Raw genomic sequence first — 16,053 nt, 5'->3', positions numbered from 1 at the left:
AAGATAACATAATGAATGCCTTTATCGTGGCATCTGGAAGCCAATCAGGGTTGTGACATCTCTGGCTGTATTTCTCTTCATGAGATTTCTGTAGTACTGACATGACTTTTTGGTGAAGAGATGGTGGGAGTTACAGACGCAGAAGGGGGATCTGGTTGGTAATAAAATCTTTGATTTACCCCTCTGGACACTAGTACCTGAAATGTATTAAAACCAGGTTGGGTCAACAAGATCTTTCTCTGCCCTTTTTTATTCTAAGATGCCTATAACTGTGCATGTGCCCCTCCAGGAGATAAAGACTAAAACGCCAGGCTTCCCCTGAGAGGAGTTACTCTCAGGGACTTTTTAAAAGAGTTTGGGAATCTAAGGATTGTGTATATGCAAACTGTATCATTTCACTTTGCATTTAGCTCCATCTAACTCCGTGATACACTACATGTGCGGGTAACTGGAAGTCAGGGAGAGGAGATAAAACTTCAGAGGAAATGGAGCAGTATGTCCAAGGTGTCGCTTGGAACCTTAAGCTGATATTTGGGGGGAGGGGATGAGTTGGGATCTTCCCCAACCTGAACTTCCTATTTAGATTTAAGAATACCCTCCCAAGGTTTAAAGGATCACATTGGATCTCCACTGAAGTTTTGAAATCAAACAGAAATTTCCATATTCCACTGGAATTCTAAATTGGTGACAGAAATTTCATAACCACAATTTAGATACACTCAAAGCATGTACTATTATTTCATGTACATTTTCACTAATGAGAATAGATTGATATTATCAAAGTGGATGGGATATTAGATTCTATTACATCTCAGATCACTTGCATTTGCATGTCAACACAAAATGTGTTGGGAAGCTATTCACAGAATAAAAATTTCCCATAGCAAGGAGCATATTTTGTCTTGTACCCTAAGATCCAGGAGGATTAAGTGACTTGTCCTATACCATATGCATGATGAGTAGTAAGTAGCTATTGCATCTATAAATAATTATGTCCTCTGGCTATGACACAGTTGTGAGGGCAGCTGGTGCCTCTGTTAGACTATGTATGATCATGGCCCATAAGTGGGTTCAGAGAGTGACTTCCTAGTCCCAAGTCTTGATCAAATAATGTGGCATTTCCTTCACTTGTGTGTATCTATACTCAGCTCATATATTTTGGTGGGCTGGGAAAAGATTAGGATTTGAGGGAATAAGTGAAATAGTGACAAAAATGTATTTAACAGCATAGAATTTTGCGTATGAATATAGGGAGGGAGAATATATCACGTTAGCAGTGAGTTCTGCTGTGGAGAGGGACATTTCTTCCTAGGACAGTTGGAGAAAAGTTTGCTTCAGAAGGCAGGTGATTCAGTCTAATGCAACTATTTGTCTGGTTTGAGCTGCAAGAAACATCACTCGGAACATAGTAGTGGTGCTCACACCCTACTGTCCATTAGAATCACCTGGGGAGATTCCATAGCACGGTCTGGGTCCCCTCACCCAAGACTCTGTGTTACTGGGTCTGCCATTGGTCCCAGGCACCAGGGCATTTCCTAATGTGAAGCCTAGGTTGAGAGCTGATTGGTTTATCTATGGTCTCCAGCTGGGGTGTGCTGGGGCCTCAGCTGCAAAGTGGACCAAATTCCGAAGGCCCATCTCCTGTAAGAGTTGTTTGGCACAGACTTACCTTGCTAACTTTGTGTTCAACTGATGATTTCTAACTGTGCGTGCAGGATTGTTTTTTTTAAGAGTAACCTCTTAAGATAGCCTTTAACTCATCTTAAAGATGGCCTTTACTTTATTGAATAAATATGTTCTAGGATTGTTTATAGAAGTTTATTTTAAATCATACCGATTTGAGAACTTAATGTGAACTAGGATATATGTTCCTGTGTGGAAAAAAATCTCCAGTTAGCTGGAACCTTTTGGTAAAAGAAAGGTAGCAGGGCCAGAGGCTTACTTACTGGGCTAGCGTACGTCTGGAATACTTTCCAAATTCTGCATTTCCTTTAATGTCTTGTTTTCTGCAGCTGCCCAGATAACAAGAATTTCTCCTGTGTTGGGGAGGTTCATTTCCCTCTTACCCCTTGCTCACTAGTCCTTTATGTATTGCTTTTTGGCATTGGTCCTGGCTGAGTCTCCAATTCTTGCTGTTGTCTGACAATTTACTGCAACTCTGTAGCAGATGATTCCATGATGGAGTATTCTAGATGGCGGCCTTAGAGCCAGGCCTGATGGAAGTGTTGTGGAGTGGAAAAAGGTCTTCAAATATATTCTGCTCTAGTGGAAGAAGCATTTGTGAAATTTTATCAACTAGGCAGTAGTTGCTTGGTCAGAAAGGGTTCTATCGGTGTTTCTTCTCTTGTGTACATGGTTTTCTGGTTTGAAAGAACAACAGGATTTCTGACCTCGGCAGAGCCAGCCTCAGACACGTCACTGACGCAAGTTATAGAAGACTTCTTTGACACAGCATTGGTAAGGGGGGTGATGCTTCGCTGAACACATGCCATTGGCAATTTGCAGGAGTCTTCGTTATTTATAAAACTTGCACTTTTCTAAGATGTGGGTTTTGCTAAAAGTCCCCCATATGTTATTATGAGAATATTATATGAAATAGAAATGAACATTAATATATATAGCCAATGTTAGAGAAAAATGAAGTGTTTTATTTTCGAACGTGCAAATATATTATCCACCTGATAAAGGGTGATAAGCTGACTTTAATAAAATGGTTGAAGATCAGATAAGATTTCTCTAAAATCTTTTTCTACTGTATAATAAGTTCAACTCCTGCCTGTTAGAGAAATTTCAGCATTAATGCATTAGTGTTTAGGTTATGATGCTTTTTAAAAATAATACCCAAGTAGTAAAAAAAACTTTGCTTTTTCCTTTTTATTAGATTATTTCCAGGAGGAGTAGGAGAGGTAAGTATGTTATTTCCACAAACTGGCTATTTACTTTTCATTAGTAGAATATTCTGGCATAAAGAAAATATTTATCTAAGTGATGTATGAAAGTAAAGTGGGTTTAAATATTATGTTTGAATCTATTGACCATTCTCTGGTAGTCACATTGGGATGATGAAATTAATTTTGTTGTAAAGTATGTCTTAGTTTGTCTGAGGTACATTTTAATTTAGCTGCTCCTGTCCCCATTCTGCTATTTGGCACCATTTAGGTATGGACTATGATTTTTCTCAGTGGGTGTCTATGCAATGTAAGTGTATTGTGGCCTGCATTTTCTGGAACTTGAGGCAGGCTGTAACTTGTCCTCTGCCCTGATTGTAATTTCTGCAACATTTATTGCTCGCATGGCTCTTTCAGTCTCTGCCTCTGCCTGCTGTGTAGGAGTCATGTCCTTGTTCTTTTTAGCATCAGTTTGATTCTTGTAAAATTGTGCTTTCAGGAAGAATTGAGATGCTGGGTTCCTTCATATTTGCCTTAGGATTTCTGGTGACAGAAAAGACTGTAAAGCATGTGATTCAACAGGAGGTGAGTTGCACATAACAAAACTAACCGCAGCTGCTCCGGAGACCTTAGAAGAGGTTGTACATGGGTCTCTTTGTTTCTTCCCCATGAACGCCTTCTCCAACTCTGAACAGGCTTTGAAGACCTTGAACGGCATTTTGCATGGTGTACCCCAGGAAGAGAGAAAACAATTCCCTTTGTCAGATGGCCCCTGTCATCTAATGTAAGTGACCTTGTACTCAACGATGTCATGATGTCAGGGCAAGCTCTCTGGACTGTTCCTCTGACTGTTCTCCTTAGACCTATGTTAGTTCTACCTTCAGTAAATAGCCTTTTGTCCATCTGCTGTGGATCAGGCACTATGCTAAGTGGTGAAGCACTGAAAAGTTAGACTTTCTAAGCTCTTCTTTTTTACTGGTATGGATTGGTTTTGTTTGTTGCATTGTTTTTGGGGTGAAATACATTCTCAGGTTATACACTAATTTTTTGTTGTGAATGCAAACTAAATTAGTAACTCATGGGGCAGTGTTAAAGAGTAGAGACTCCAGATCTTCAAATCCTGGTTTTGCCACTTATGTTAGTTGTGTCTTCTAGAGGGCAGTCTTTCTGCCTCACTGTACCTCAGTTTTCTTGCCTGTAAAAATGGAGCCAATAGTAATACCTGATCAATAGAGTTATTGTACAGGTTGAATCTGGCAATCCATTGAAGTGGTGAGCACATTACCTGGTAGAGAGTAAATGCTCAAAGGTTACCATTAGCTATACCAAGATGGCATGGAATTTGTATTGCTTTTCAAGTGACAGACTTTTTGTTTTTTGGTGACCCTGTCACAATTATGTAGTTCTTGGGACAATGAAATTTGGAGGTAAGGTTATAATGTATGACCATGGAAAGAACAAAGCCAGCACCCTGTTCTGATATTTGAACCTAGACCTATGACTGTGTGCTAACCACTAGCCAGTATCGATGACATTGCTGTGTCGCACCATCATTCCTGTGACGTGCAGCCATGGCTAGAAGGGTGACTGAGTTTACCATAGTGTAGGTGTGATGGAGATGGTGGTGAGCCTGATGTGATAGCCAAGCTCACTGCTATCATGTTTGTCCATTTAACTAGTCTTTGCAGTTTTTTCACTGAGTTTTTCCTTAAAAATATTTTTTAATACATTAGTTTAACCATTACTCTAAATGGTGTATTTAGATTTGGAAGGCAGCTGACCTTATGCTTTCTTCTAAGCTTTCAAGTTAATCCTATGACTCTACCTTACTGTTTGTGTGTTTTAGAAAGTCTGGAATGTTCTGGACTTCAAGTGTAAAATCTACAAGCACAAAACAAGAGTATGGTTTTAAAGCTTCTATTTAATAGTAATAAATCAATCTGTTTACTATGAGAAACTGAACTACAAGATTTCTTGACAAATTGATTCTTTAAAAAGGAAGTTCAGACGTTAACAAAAATCAACATCACACTTGTTAGCACTTTATTAAAATTGTTAAATGAATATGCAATATGAAAGTCTGTGTTGGTTACAATAATGTAATAACTTGATCCTGTTACATCTGATAAATGATAAATTTATCAGTTCTTAAAATCAATCCAAAAAGCTCATATAGGAAAGACCCACAACCCCTACTGTGTCATTTCTTCCAGGCATCAAACTATGTTTAGACATCCTTACCAGCTGGTGAGGTCATTATAAAATTCCAGAATCCTAGCATTTGATGAATCCTCAGAGATGATCAGAATTGACAGGAGAAACAGAGCCTCAGAATGTATAGGAGCGGTAGCTTCTTTAAAAAGAAGCACATTTAGGTCTTTCATATATATATATATAAACTGAGAAAAGTTTTCCATAAAAATGTATTCTTGACATTGAGGAAATTTTGATGCTGAATTTACAACAGGTAATTTAAAAAATATATATGTTGGTTTTAAATTTTAATGCCAGTAAAGTTTTGCCCATTTATGTTCATTGTAGTAAAATGTAATTTGTCTCAATGTTTCAGGAAAGACCTTGCAAGGACAATCTTGACTGTGGGTGGTAAGAAGTGTTTAGAATTTTAAATATTAAATAATTAAATATTGGACACTGGGAGTTTTATGAGCATGTTGGAGCTATGGGTAATAAACTATGGTCAAATTGAAAATAGGAATTAGATTTTGTTTCTAATTTGTTAGGAGAGACTTTAGCATACTGAAAGCCATAAAGAATAATTAATGCTCATTGACTCACCACCAGCTTAGTTAAATTTTATCATTTGCCACATTTGCTTCAAAAACCTTTTCTTAAATAGATCAGAGTTACAGGTAAAGCCCCCTGTGTGCATTTCCCTGATCCCATTCCCCTCCATTCATAGAGGTAATTCTTGGGTTTATTTTTCATTCCCAAGTGTATTTTTCTATTTTTAGTCTATGTATTCAGAAGCTACGTACAATACTTTGCAAATTTTAAAAGCATTTCATAAATGTCATCCCGTTGTACATATCTGGTTGCAACTTGCTTTTTGTTATCCTTAAAATTATTTGAGATTTAAATATATCTATATGATAAACTTTTGTTTATGGTGAAATACCACAGCTTATCTTGGGCTTTTATTTTTGTAGTAGAAGGATTTTTTTAAGGCTGTTCAAGCTGTTTTTGATGAATGTTTTAATATATCTAAATATAACATATTTATTTTTTAAAATGCTACATGCTTATTGTTTAGATTATCTCCAGATATGTCTTAAATATTGAATGTAAATGACAGCTCCTCGAGGGGAACTTCTTGCTGCATATAACTGTAAGGCACAAGTCTTCTAAGATGGAATTCTTGGAGCAAGTGCTAATCTGTGGACTCATTTTTTTTTTGCTTTTTGCCCAGAATTACCCATCTCTACCATGTTTTTAATCTCTAGATTATGACCAGCAGGTTGCTCTTTCTGAAGCATTGTGTAGAATGACACTGAAAAAATCAAGGGATGACCTTGTCCACCAGTGGTTTGAAGATGATGTTATCGCTGAAGCTTTCAAAGAAATTAAGGATCGAGAATTTGAGACGGTAAGATTCCTGGTCATCAAAATTCTGTTTACTCTGTACCTTTAAAGCATCCTCTCAGTGCTTTCCTGTGCATGGAACTTAGAAGAGGAATTTTTCTTGAAGTTGCTATACTTAAGCTTCCTGTTTCCCTACATACATAAACAGTTTGAGAACAGTGTGAATAGAATATGTGTCGGCCACATAGGAGCATACAGATAGGACTTCTCTTAACTTTGACTAGAGACAGAGTTATATGAATTTGCCGGATCCAGTCAAAGATGATTTCATGAAGAGGGGAGCAATTTTCAACTGAACCTTAAAGGGTACAGTGGGTTGTAGAAGCAATGACTGTACATTTCAGTTTTACAGAGAGCAGCTGGGTGATGACTGGAGGCTGAAATCGGCATGGCATGCTCTGGTTGCAGAGAAGTATTATGGGATGGTTGTGCTGTGAGCCATCTAGACTTTGGAGTTTGGACGAATAATCATTTTTAGTGTCTTCAGTGTAATCTGGGCTAACTGTGATTGTGTCCTCAAGTAGGACAAAAAAAGCTTATGGCTTTGCTGCATGCCCGTCATTATCCTGAAACAGCTAAAATGCTTTCCTGCTTCTTTAAACAAGTTCTGAAAATGAGGATTAGACCCGCAGGAAAAGGTAAAATTCTTAATGACAGTGCTCATGTTGAACAAAACCTTTCTGGTCAGAATGGTCATACAATTAGGATTTTATTAAATCTGAAACTTTAAATATATTATGAGATATGTTACATTTGAGTCTGTTGGCAGATTTGTACTAGTTGTTTAGCCAGGATTCAGTTTGATCTAAATGGAAAGACCCTGAGCAGCAGGTTTGAGTCCCACCTCCCTGACTTATATCATGTATGCACTTTGGTAAGATAGTTGACTTAGGAAGCTTGAGTTGTCCTCATCTGTGAAATGGGAATAAAACCCACCTGAAAATTGTGAGAATTAAATGAGAGAACTTGGAAGTGCCTGGGATGTTGTTGACACTCAGATGTTAGTTTCCTTTCTTCTCCACATGAATCCCTTACCTGCAGCAAAGTTTGGTGAAAATATGACAAAAGTAATTATCTTGTTTCTCAAATTATTTATCCCCCATAGCCATTAACTTCTTAACTGAACTACTTTCAGATCAAGGCTTATTGCTATCTACTCAGTGTGGAAAATAGAATGTGAGGATTGATCACAACAGTCCCTTCTTGCTAACAAAAAGGCAGTGTCTTTTAGCTTTAAAATTTGGGTGACAACAAATTCACCTTCCTAATAGCTTTTGGTTAGGAGGACTCTAAAAATATTCATTTTTCTTGGGACATACGCCACTCCAGGAAAGGAGTGGGATGGTTAAGAACTCCAATAAGGAAAATTGGCAGTGGATAACACACAGATAAATCCAAAGTTTGTAAGTTTCATGGATTTGTGTTTGGCTTGTGCTGGGCAGATGTTAATGAGATGGACACCCAGTGGGTTAATGGAGTATTGTAATCAAGGTCATCATTTAAATGTATCTCTCTTGCTTACTTTTTTAACCCAGTGAAATGTAAGTGTGCATACAGCTTTTGAAGACCTAAACATTTCTCAGCCAAAAAATCTCAAAGCTGGGCAGGTTCTTTCCAGAACTGGAGGCTGAAGCCTCCTCTTTGTAACACAAAGTATTGTTTCAGTTAACATATGAGAATGAATCTTTGTGAAGCCTTGTGGTAATACTGGATCCTGGAAATTTAGAGGTGAAACCTAACCTCTACATGCTGGTAAGACTAGTATTTAAATAATAAACCATCCTCATCTTTTATTAAAAAGTTTGTATTATTTACTTTGAAGGACAGTAGACTGTTTCTCAATCACCTAAACAACAGACTTGGTGACAAAAGAAGGTAAGATATTTCTCTGAGCACTACTTTATTGACTAGTTGTATTCTGAAAATGTTTAATATTAAAAACAAAAATCTCAGATTTGTTTTATTTCAGGAAAGCATATAGGCTACATCATTTATTGAGCATTACTGAGTTATTCATTGAGTGGAAACCTCAAGATTAGATACATTCTAGTAATCCGTGTATGTTTAAAAATGATCTCTATCAGTCTTCTGGCCTATTTATTTATGATTTGGTGTATTTTTAACATTATGTTCTCCTGGAGATTTTATGAAGAGTGATGTCCTATAAACTTGAGGTCTCTGGAGATAGGTAGGCAAAATGCCTATCAAAGTAAGGTTTTGATGAGAAAATATTTTCTAAATTTACTCCTTTCATTGGGAATCTTGCTAAGCATCTAATATGAGTAAGACTGGCTTTAGACTGTCAGATGGAGATTTGGAATCTACCCATAGTAGGTCTCTATTTACAAGTTTGAGACCACTTTCCATACTTTGTGCAAAGAGACTTAATGGCATCCCTTGTTACAAGTGCTTGTTTGTAGACCATCTGTAGGTTGTTTGAGGTCCACCCAAGTCTTATGTTACTTTTTAACTGTGATCTCTTTTGCAGGGTCTATTCATTTCCGTGTATTGCTGCTTTTGCTGATGAACATGAGGTATGTCTGTCTCTTTGGGGTGTTGTGAGTGGTGTAATAAAAGCCAGAGTTAGGTTTACATAATCAGACCAAATAGCTCTTGATACACCGAAGGGCTTTTTCAAAAAGGAAGCTTCTGTCTCATAGAGGCCTTACCTCTGAAGCTTATTGTCCCTTTCCTGAGTTGTCTTTCATACCATAACCCGGATGCATTACTGGTAAGTTTAGGGGCCCCACTGATACTACTGGATAAAGGAACTTCAGGGATGATGCTGAGTTCATGAGGCCACTTCAGAAACCTAGCCTTATTTTACCCTATTAATGGGTAGCATCACTCATGCCTGGATTGGAGGGAAGAGGGCAATTCCTTTGCTTCTTTCCATCCAATTGATGTTTCCCATTGTATCCCCAGAAATTGGAGCTACTTTTCTTTTGCTAGATCATTTTACCTTGTACTTTATTGCCCAAGGTTAAGCAGTCTCTTTTCACCCCCTTTTTGGTTTCCTGAGGAACAAGGTCCAGAGGAGCAAGTGCCCCAGCTTAACAACATATCCGTCTTGGGGTAAAATTTTCAAAGGTCTCTGAACCTTGACTCCTGATGCTTCCTGGACCCTGTCTTCAGAATGTCCTAATCAATCATTTCTTTGTTTTGAGTTTCTGAGCCTCCTTCTTGGCCTCTGTGAGCTGTTTTCAGCTCATGAGTATACTGTAAATTCCTTCTCTCCACGACTGAATTTGGTAGCCTGATCCCTGTATCTCAATTCAGTGACTTTTTTTCCTTGTAGTTGTTTGAGGTTTATATACTTTGTAGGTTAAAACATTCATTCAACTCTGTAGCTATTAAGAAGTAGGCATATATGATGGAAATATGTCCAAGACATACTGTTTATTGGAAAAGCAGGTGGTAGAATAGGAAGTCTAGTGTTTGCTACATTGTTGAGGAATAAAAGCTCTCTTTAGATACTTGCTGACATATGTACAGAAACGGTCTAGGAGGAAACAGAGGCACCGTTAGTGGTGTCTGTGGACAGAGACCCCTGGGAAGTTGAGGGCCAGAGGAGGGGACAAGTACTCTTCCTATAAACACCATACTGTATGAAGCTTTGTTTTTAAATATAAGCATATAGTTATTTTATACTCATGAATTAACATGAAGGTAATTTGGAGTCAGGTTTTCACTCTAACAGATGGACGCAGGGTGGCAAATCATCACATATTTGATCACAATACCTTCTTAAGAAGATTTCATCCATGTACAGGGTGAATTGTCACTGCATCAGTGTAGAACTGTTTTCTTTGATTCTCACCAGAGAAAGAAAATTATGTGGATAGTCATCTGATACATTTAAACATCTTTTAAATAGCCAAGGATAGTGTTTTTTCCCTCAGAAATAGCTTAGTTACATAAAATTGAGACTTTTTTCCTGTTTTGTAGAAACAAGCAAGACAATAAATAGATCCTACCAGCATCAGGGTAGTGGTGTTCTAGGACAAACATAAGTTCTGTTTTTAATGGGAATAACTTTCATATGCCGCTTTAACAAATCTATGTGTATAATTTATGCTGCAATTATATCTTACAGATGAGAAAACCAGCAGATGAAAAATTAGAGAAATTTTGGATTGATTTCAACCTAGGAAGTCAGAGTGTAACTTTTTATATTCACAGAGATGAGGTAATCATGTGTGATTCTGACTTAAACCTAAGCACTTAGAGATTGTTCATATGCCAGTATGAGTCACGTGCACATGAATTTCGCTTGTTTGTTTCCAAGAGTGCTCTGTGGGACTCAGTGAGACTTCTCAAGGAAGCGATGGTTGCTTTCAGCATCATAGGTAAGATGATAATTCTCAACTACCCCACCTTTAGTTTCAAGTATTGTTTCTGTTTCTGTTCTTGTATATATTCAGTTAATTCTGGAGCAGAGCAGGTCATGCCTTATGGTAGAAGGGAGGCAGTATAATGTGGTGGAAGGAACCCTGTGCTCAGGCCCAGGAGTCACCTGGGTTGGTGACCCTTCACTTTGTGACTCTGGGATTTAATTACTTGCCTGGTTTTCTCATTGTCACAATGGTTATAGTTCTTTAAAAAATGAAGAATAGAATCACCGAATGATCCAGTAATCACACAATATGCAGAAGGACTGAAAGCAGGACTGGGATAGAGATAGCTGCACACCCAGGCTCACTGCTGCATTATTCACAACAGCTAAGAGGTGGAAGCAACCCAAGTGTCCAGCAACAGATGAATAAACAAAATGTGGCATATCCATACAGTAGAATATTATTCACCTTTAGAAAGGAAGGAAAATAGGACATTTGCTGCACATGCATGAACCTTGAGGACTGAGTGAAATAAATCAGACACAAAAAGACAGATACTAATTCCACTGGTATGAGGTACCTAGAGCAGTAAAACTGAGACAGAAAGTAGGATGGTGGTTGCTAAGGGCTGGGCGGAGGGGCAGATGGACACTGTTATTTAATGGGGACAGAGTTTCAGATTTGCAAGGTGAGAAAGTTCCGGATATTTGTTATATGACAATATCAATGTACTTAATCTTGCTGAACGTCATATGCTTAACAATGTTTAACGTGGTAAGTGTTATGTTTTGTACCACAATTTAAAAAAATTATAGTACCTGCCCTCCCTCCTCACAGATTTATAGTAATTATCAATGAGTTTACATGAGTATGTCCATCTGTATTTAAATATCAACCCTCTGACTCTGCCCTTGTAAACCTCCATTCTTCGCTTTTCCTCTTGGTGTGGTAGAGTTTAGGGGCATGAAGTCAGGCGCGATCCCCTCCTGGGTAGGGACGAGTAAGTAGTTAGTCCAGGATAGCTTTGCAGCACTAACCGTACTTGATCAGGATTCCTGAATTGTGTCTTTAAAAAATTCACATTTTAGAAAGTTAGTATGCACATCATTTTTAAGTAATTGGGTTTACTAAATAGTTATAATCAAATATTAAGTAATTATCTGGATATTATGCTTCACTTCCTTCCACTGAGGATTTAGGTCAGCTTGCATATTCATACTGAAATAATAGAAATGGAAAATTGGAACCACAGATAAGAATAAAAATGTCTATCATTAAGGCTAATCTAAAACAGCCACCATGGAGTTTCAAATTTGGTGCTTAGCTTCCTGAAAATCAGCGTGAAAAGTGAAACAAGATCTGTAACATGATTCTCTTCATACAACTCTTGGGGAGAGCAAATCCTTCTCAGCCTTGAACTCTCAACTGTAGGTTCTCCCATGGGTCTTTTAGGATAAAGTAATCCTTCTTCAGGCTTGAGTTTTTCTTGCTGAGATTTCCTGTGTGTATAACCTCACTGTTCTGTTCAAGGATGATTTTTTGAAAAGGTAAAATCACGACCCTCATACAAATAGAAAATGAATTTGAAGGTTTTGTTTAATTCATTAATGAGGAAATCAGTAAGATGTAATAACTAGTTCAAAGGAGAACTCAACCACACAGGTACAAGTAACCTTGAAATTGATGTACAAATAGATGTAGGACTGTTGTTGTGCAGTCCAATCTGGGGAGATCTCCCGGTGTGGTAGGTGAGACCTCAACCCTGGAGAGGGTTCTTGACTCTAATTGAGAAAGAATTCACAAACAGATCAGACAAGTCTAAGGAAGGGAGGAATTAATTAAAGTGAGAGTAGTAGTGATGGCAGCAGCTGAGCAGCTGGTAGAGAGCAAGGAAAAGCAGGGGAAAGGGAAGCTCACTGAACTGCTCCTCATAAAGATCCCTTGCAAATTCCTAAAGCCAGTGTCACTTGGCATCCAGTGTCCACTTGAATTTGCATGGCAGTGTAGGAACTAAACCCCTACCATTCCAGAATTTGGGAGAGCTGCAAAGGACTGGATGGAGTGAGATTATGTTCTGAGAACTTCCCAAAGCAAAGAAACGACTTTCTGAGCAGGCTGCTAAAGAGCATGATCATAGAGCTGCAGTCTCATCCGGGTCACCCAGGTGACTGGAACTTGCGAGCCTAAATCAAATCTCAGTAGCCCTTCCCTACTTGTCTGAAGTAGAACAGAGAGTAGACTCATGCTTGACTAGAAAATTGAATGAAATAGCAAAGAGAACAAAGACATTTACTACCAGAAGTGGAGGTTGGTAAGTTATTGTCTTTATTATGAAAAAGAGTTTAGAGACAAGTGCAATAGGCTTATGCAACAAGAAAGTTTATTTGATAAGACAGTACACACTCAGATGGGAGTGCAGGCAGTCTCAGAGGAGGTGCTTGTAAAGGTTTAGGATTTGAGTTTTTAAGGATTTCAAGAATGGGAGAAAGGGCCAGGGGAGTGAAGACTGAGTGTAGTCTCATGATGTCTATCTTCGGTGAGAGGCACTATGACATCCATAGTCAGTCCTCTGGATATTCTGTAAGATAAGCTTAACACAGGAATTTATTGATCCTATTCTCCAGAATAATGATTAACCTCAAGCAGTGGAAACATATTACTTAGAACTGCTTGCCCTGCCCTAAGATAGGGTTGATTGTTGGCTAATTACCATAAAATGTTAGGAATCTTACCTAACTTCATGGCTTTAAAATGGAATCTTAGCCTTAAGATATAATCCTCCTGTTCTTACTATACTATTTATATCAAGGCATTTTTCATCATAGGCAGGAAAAGTTGATCATGCTGTCTCTCCCATGCCCCTGCTCTGCCTCAGGACCAGACGATTGCATTCCACAGACACAATTGATTTGAATTCCTATGGATAAGAATCACTTGCATTGTGATCAGTTTTCTACCACTCAGAGTTGTAAAATAGCTCAAAGACAACAAAAGGTGCAGATAACCCAGGAAGGTGCCTGCTAGACAGGCACCAGGTAACTTTTTGGTCCATTTCAAAATCTTTCAGTTTTCTCAGTGTAGTTCTTTTCAGTGCCCATAAGAATTTGTTTCCATGTGTGTGGGAATTTTTTATTTCTTCTGTTGGGTATTATTAGATAAAAAGGGATAGATTAGGCAGTAAGGTGAGTGACAGAAGAGGAGAGACTAAACAGTGAAGCTCTGAGAATGAGGGGAAAATGAGAAGTGAGTGTAGATTTTGGAACACCACCTGAAAGGGAATCTCGCAACCCTCCTTACCCCAGAATGACTCAGGAGACACGGGCCCATGCAAGAGATTTTATTATCTGAAAGAGAAAATGGCCGCCCCCAGAGAGAGCGAGCAGCAGGACGTGGGTGAGGAAGCGCATTTTAAAGGAGTAGGGGTAGGGTGTGTTCTGCGTTGGTGATTGGATCTTAAGGGGTGGGCGACCATCTGGTCGGTGGTGGTTGGATCTTAAGGCGTGGGGGTCTTAGTGTGCCATAATTTGCCTTCATTCCCATCTTTTTCTTTTCTTAATTGGGCCTCTGGGGAACTGGGCCTAGAATCTCATTCTCTGGCTACTTCCTGCTGGAAGGGGGCACAGATTCTGGGGTTAGCGAGGCCATTGCTGTAGAGGCGGGGAAGGGCGGGCATCCTGAGATGATTTGTGATGTCGTCTAGCTGGTTTCTGTTAGGGTCCAGGCTTCCGAGGCTTCCCCAGAGAACAAACTACACAGGCATAGAGATGTAAATTCAAGCAAAGTCTTTATTCAGCCAGCTAGCTGGGGTCCAAGTCAACCCGATGCAGCGGGTCTCAACAAGGACCTCGAGCACTCAGAGCCAAGGGTTTATATAGCAATTTCAAAGCACTTAACTCATAGCAATTTTCTATAACTATACGTTATTCTTGCAAGACATATCCTGGGGTTAAGCAAGGGCAGGGTAAGACTACTCCTCAATGGTTAGGGAGGTTCTGCACGATAAGCTTGGTATGTAAGATTTACTGACCAAGGTTAGCTGACCAAGGGTCCCAGCTGCCCACCACCCGGTGCTCATGATTAACTTGTTTTTCAAGGCCTTACCCAGGCCCAGGGTTTGTTTTTTTGTTTTTTTGTTTTTTCCTCTGAGTCACACTCTCAGAAAATGGTTTCTAGGTTTCTAAGATGGCTATGCTTATGCTAATTTACTAATCTTACTAATGCTTAGATTCTACATTTCCCCACTTTCCTTTGACCATTCCAATCATGGAATGTTTGTTTCTTCCTGCTGTGTGAGTGAATGATACTGCGGTCTCAGCATTAGCACCTGAACAGCACTCACTCTTTCCCTAACAAAGGCTATTAGCCGGTTTAAGATACAGGGACCTAAAGTGAGAAGCAGTATAAAAATAAGCAAGGGCCCTGCCAGGGTGGATATCAGGGTTGTAAACCATGGGGATTTAGTAAACTAGGATTCAAATAGCCCTTGGCTGGCCTCTCGCTCTCTCTTCCTTTGATCTGGTCTCTCTCTAAGTTTAGACATTGAATCTCTTACTATTCCGGAATGGTCTGCTGTTAAGGTTTAGCTAAGTTTTATTAGTTCTTTTTCCTGACTCTTAATGCTCTCTGCACTCCTTTACAGTTTCATTATTCTTTGTGAGAAGGCCTTGATAGCCTTGGAGGAGTAACTGGTTGACAGTATGGTTAGAAATTTTCAATATTTGATTTTGAATGAATTTTTGGAATAGGTTAATGAAGCAGGGAAGGAAAAGGAGAATAATAATAATAATAAAGGTAATAGGGGCTAGGAGGGGCAGGAGCCAATTGAAGGGGTAAGGGAACGGATTGTTAGGGGAGTTTCTAGGAGTTTGGAGGCTTGTTCACAGAGATGTTTTACACCATCCCAGACAAGACCGGATTTGTTGGTGTAGAAGCACCATTGTTCTTGGAGTAGGGCACATATGCCACCTTATGCAGCTGTAAGGAGGTCCTGTTTGGGTTGTAGAGTACATTTCTGGAGGATTTGTAGTATGTGGAGTTGAAGGTGTAAGTGGTCCCATTGGGATGGAGGAGAATTGTGAAGAATGCATTTTTGAGGTCAAGGGTGGAGAAGTAAGTAGAAGAGGTGAGGATAGTGGGTAATAAAGTATAGGTGTTAGGAACTACTGGATGGATTGGAGTAACACCTGCACTGATAATTCTTAAATCTTACACTAGTCTATAGGCACCAT

General features: G+C 39.0%; 1 protein-coding gene across 1 annotated transcript in view; it reads left to right on the top strand.

Moving 5' to 3' along the window:
• SYCP2L (synaptonemal complex protein 2 like) overlaps positions 1-16,053 on the top strand; it is a 98,940-nt gene that overhangs the window by 4,265 nt on the left and 78,622 nt on the right. The window contains exons 5-14 of the mRNA XM_073224608.1: positions 2,353-2,457; positions 2,882-2,906; positions 3,388-3,473; positions 3,584-3,672; positions 5,458-5,492; positions 6,350-6,492; positions 8,311-8,363; positions 8,977-9,022; positions 10,585-10,677; positions 10,777-10,837. Of these exons, the coding sequence (XP_073080709.1) occupies positions 2,353-2,457; positions 2,882-2,906; positions 3,388-3,473; positions 3,584-3,672; positions 5,458-5,492; positions 6,350-6,492; positions 8,311-8,363; positions 8,977-9,022; positions 10,585-10,677; positions 10,777-10,837 (736 nt within the window). The remainder of the gene's footprint in view (positions 1-2,352; positions 2,458-2,881; positions 2,907-3,387; positions 3,474-3,583; positions 3,673-5,457; positions 5,493-6,349; positions 6,493-8,310; positions 8,364-8,976; positions 9,023-10,584; positions 10,678-10,776; positions 10,838-16,053) is intronic.

Source organism: Manis javanica, chromosome 16, assembly GCF_040802235.1.
Source record: "Manis javanica isolate MJ-LG chromosome 16, MJ_LKY, whole genome shotgun sequence".
In the NCBI taxonomy this organism is placed as follows: Eukaryota; Metazoa; Chordata; class Mammalia; order Pholidota; family Manidae; genus Manis; species Manis javanica.
This window is presented reverse-complemented; position numbering and strand designations above follow the sequence as displayed.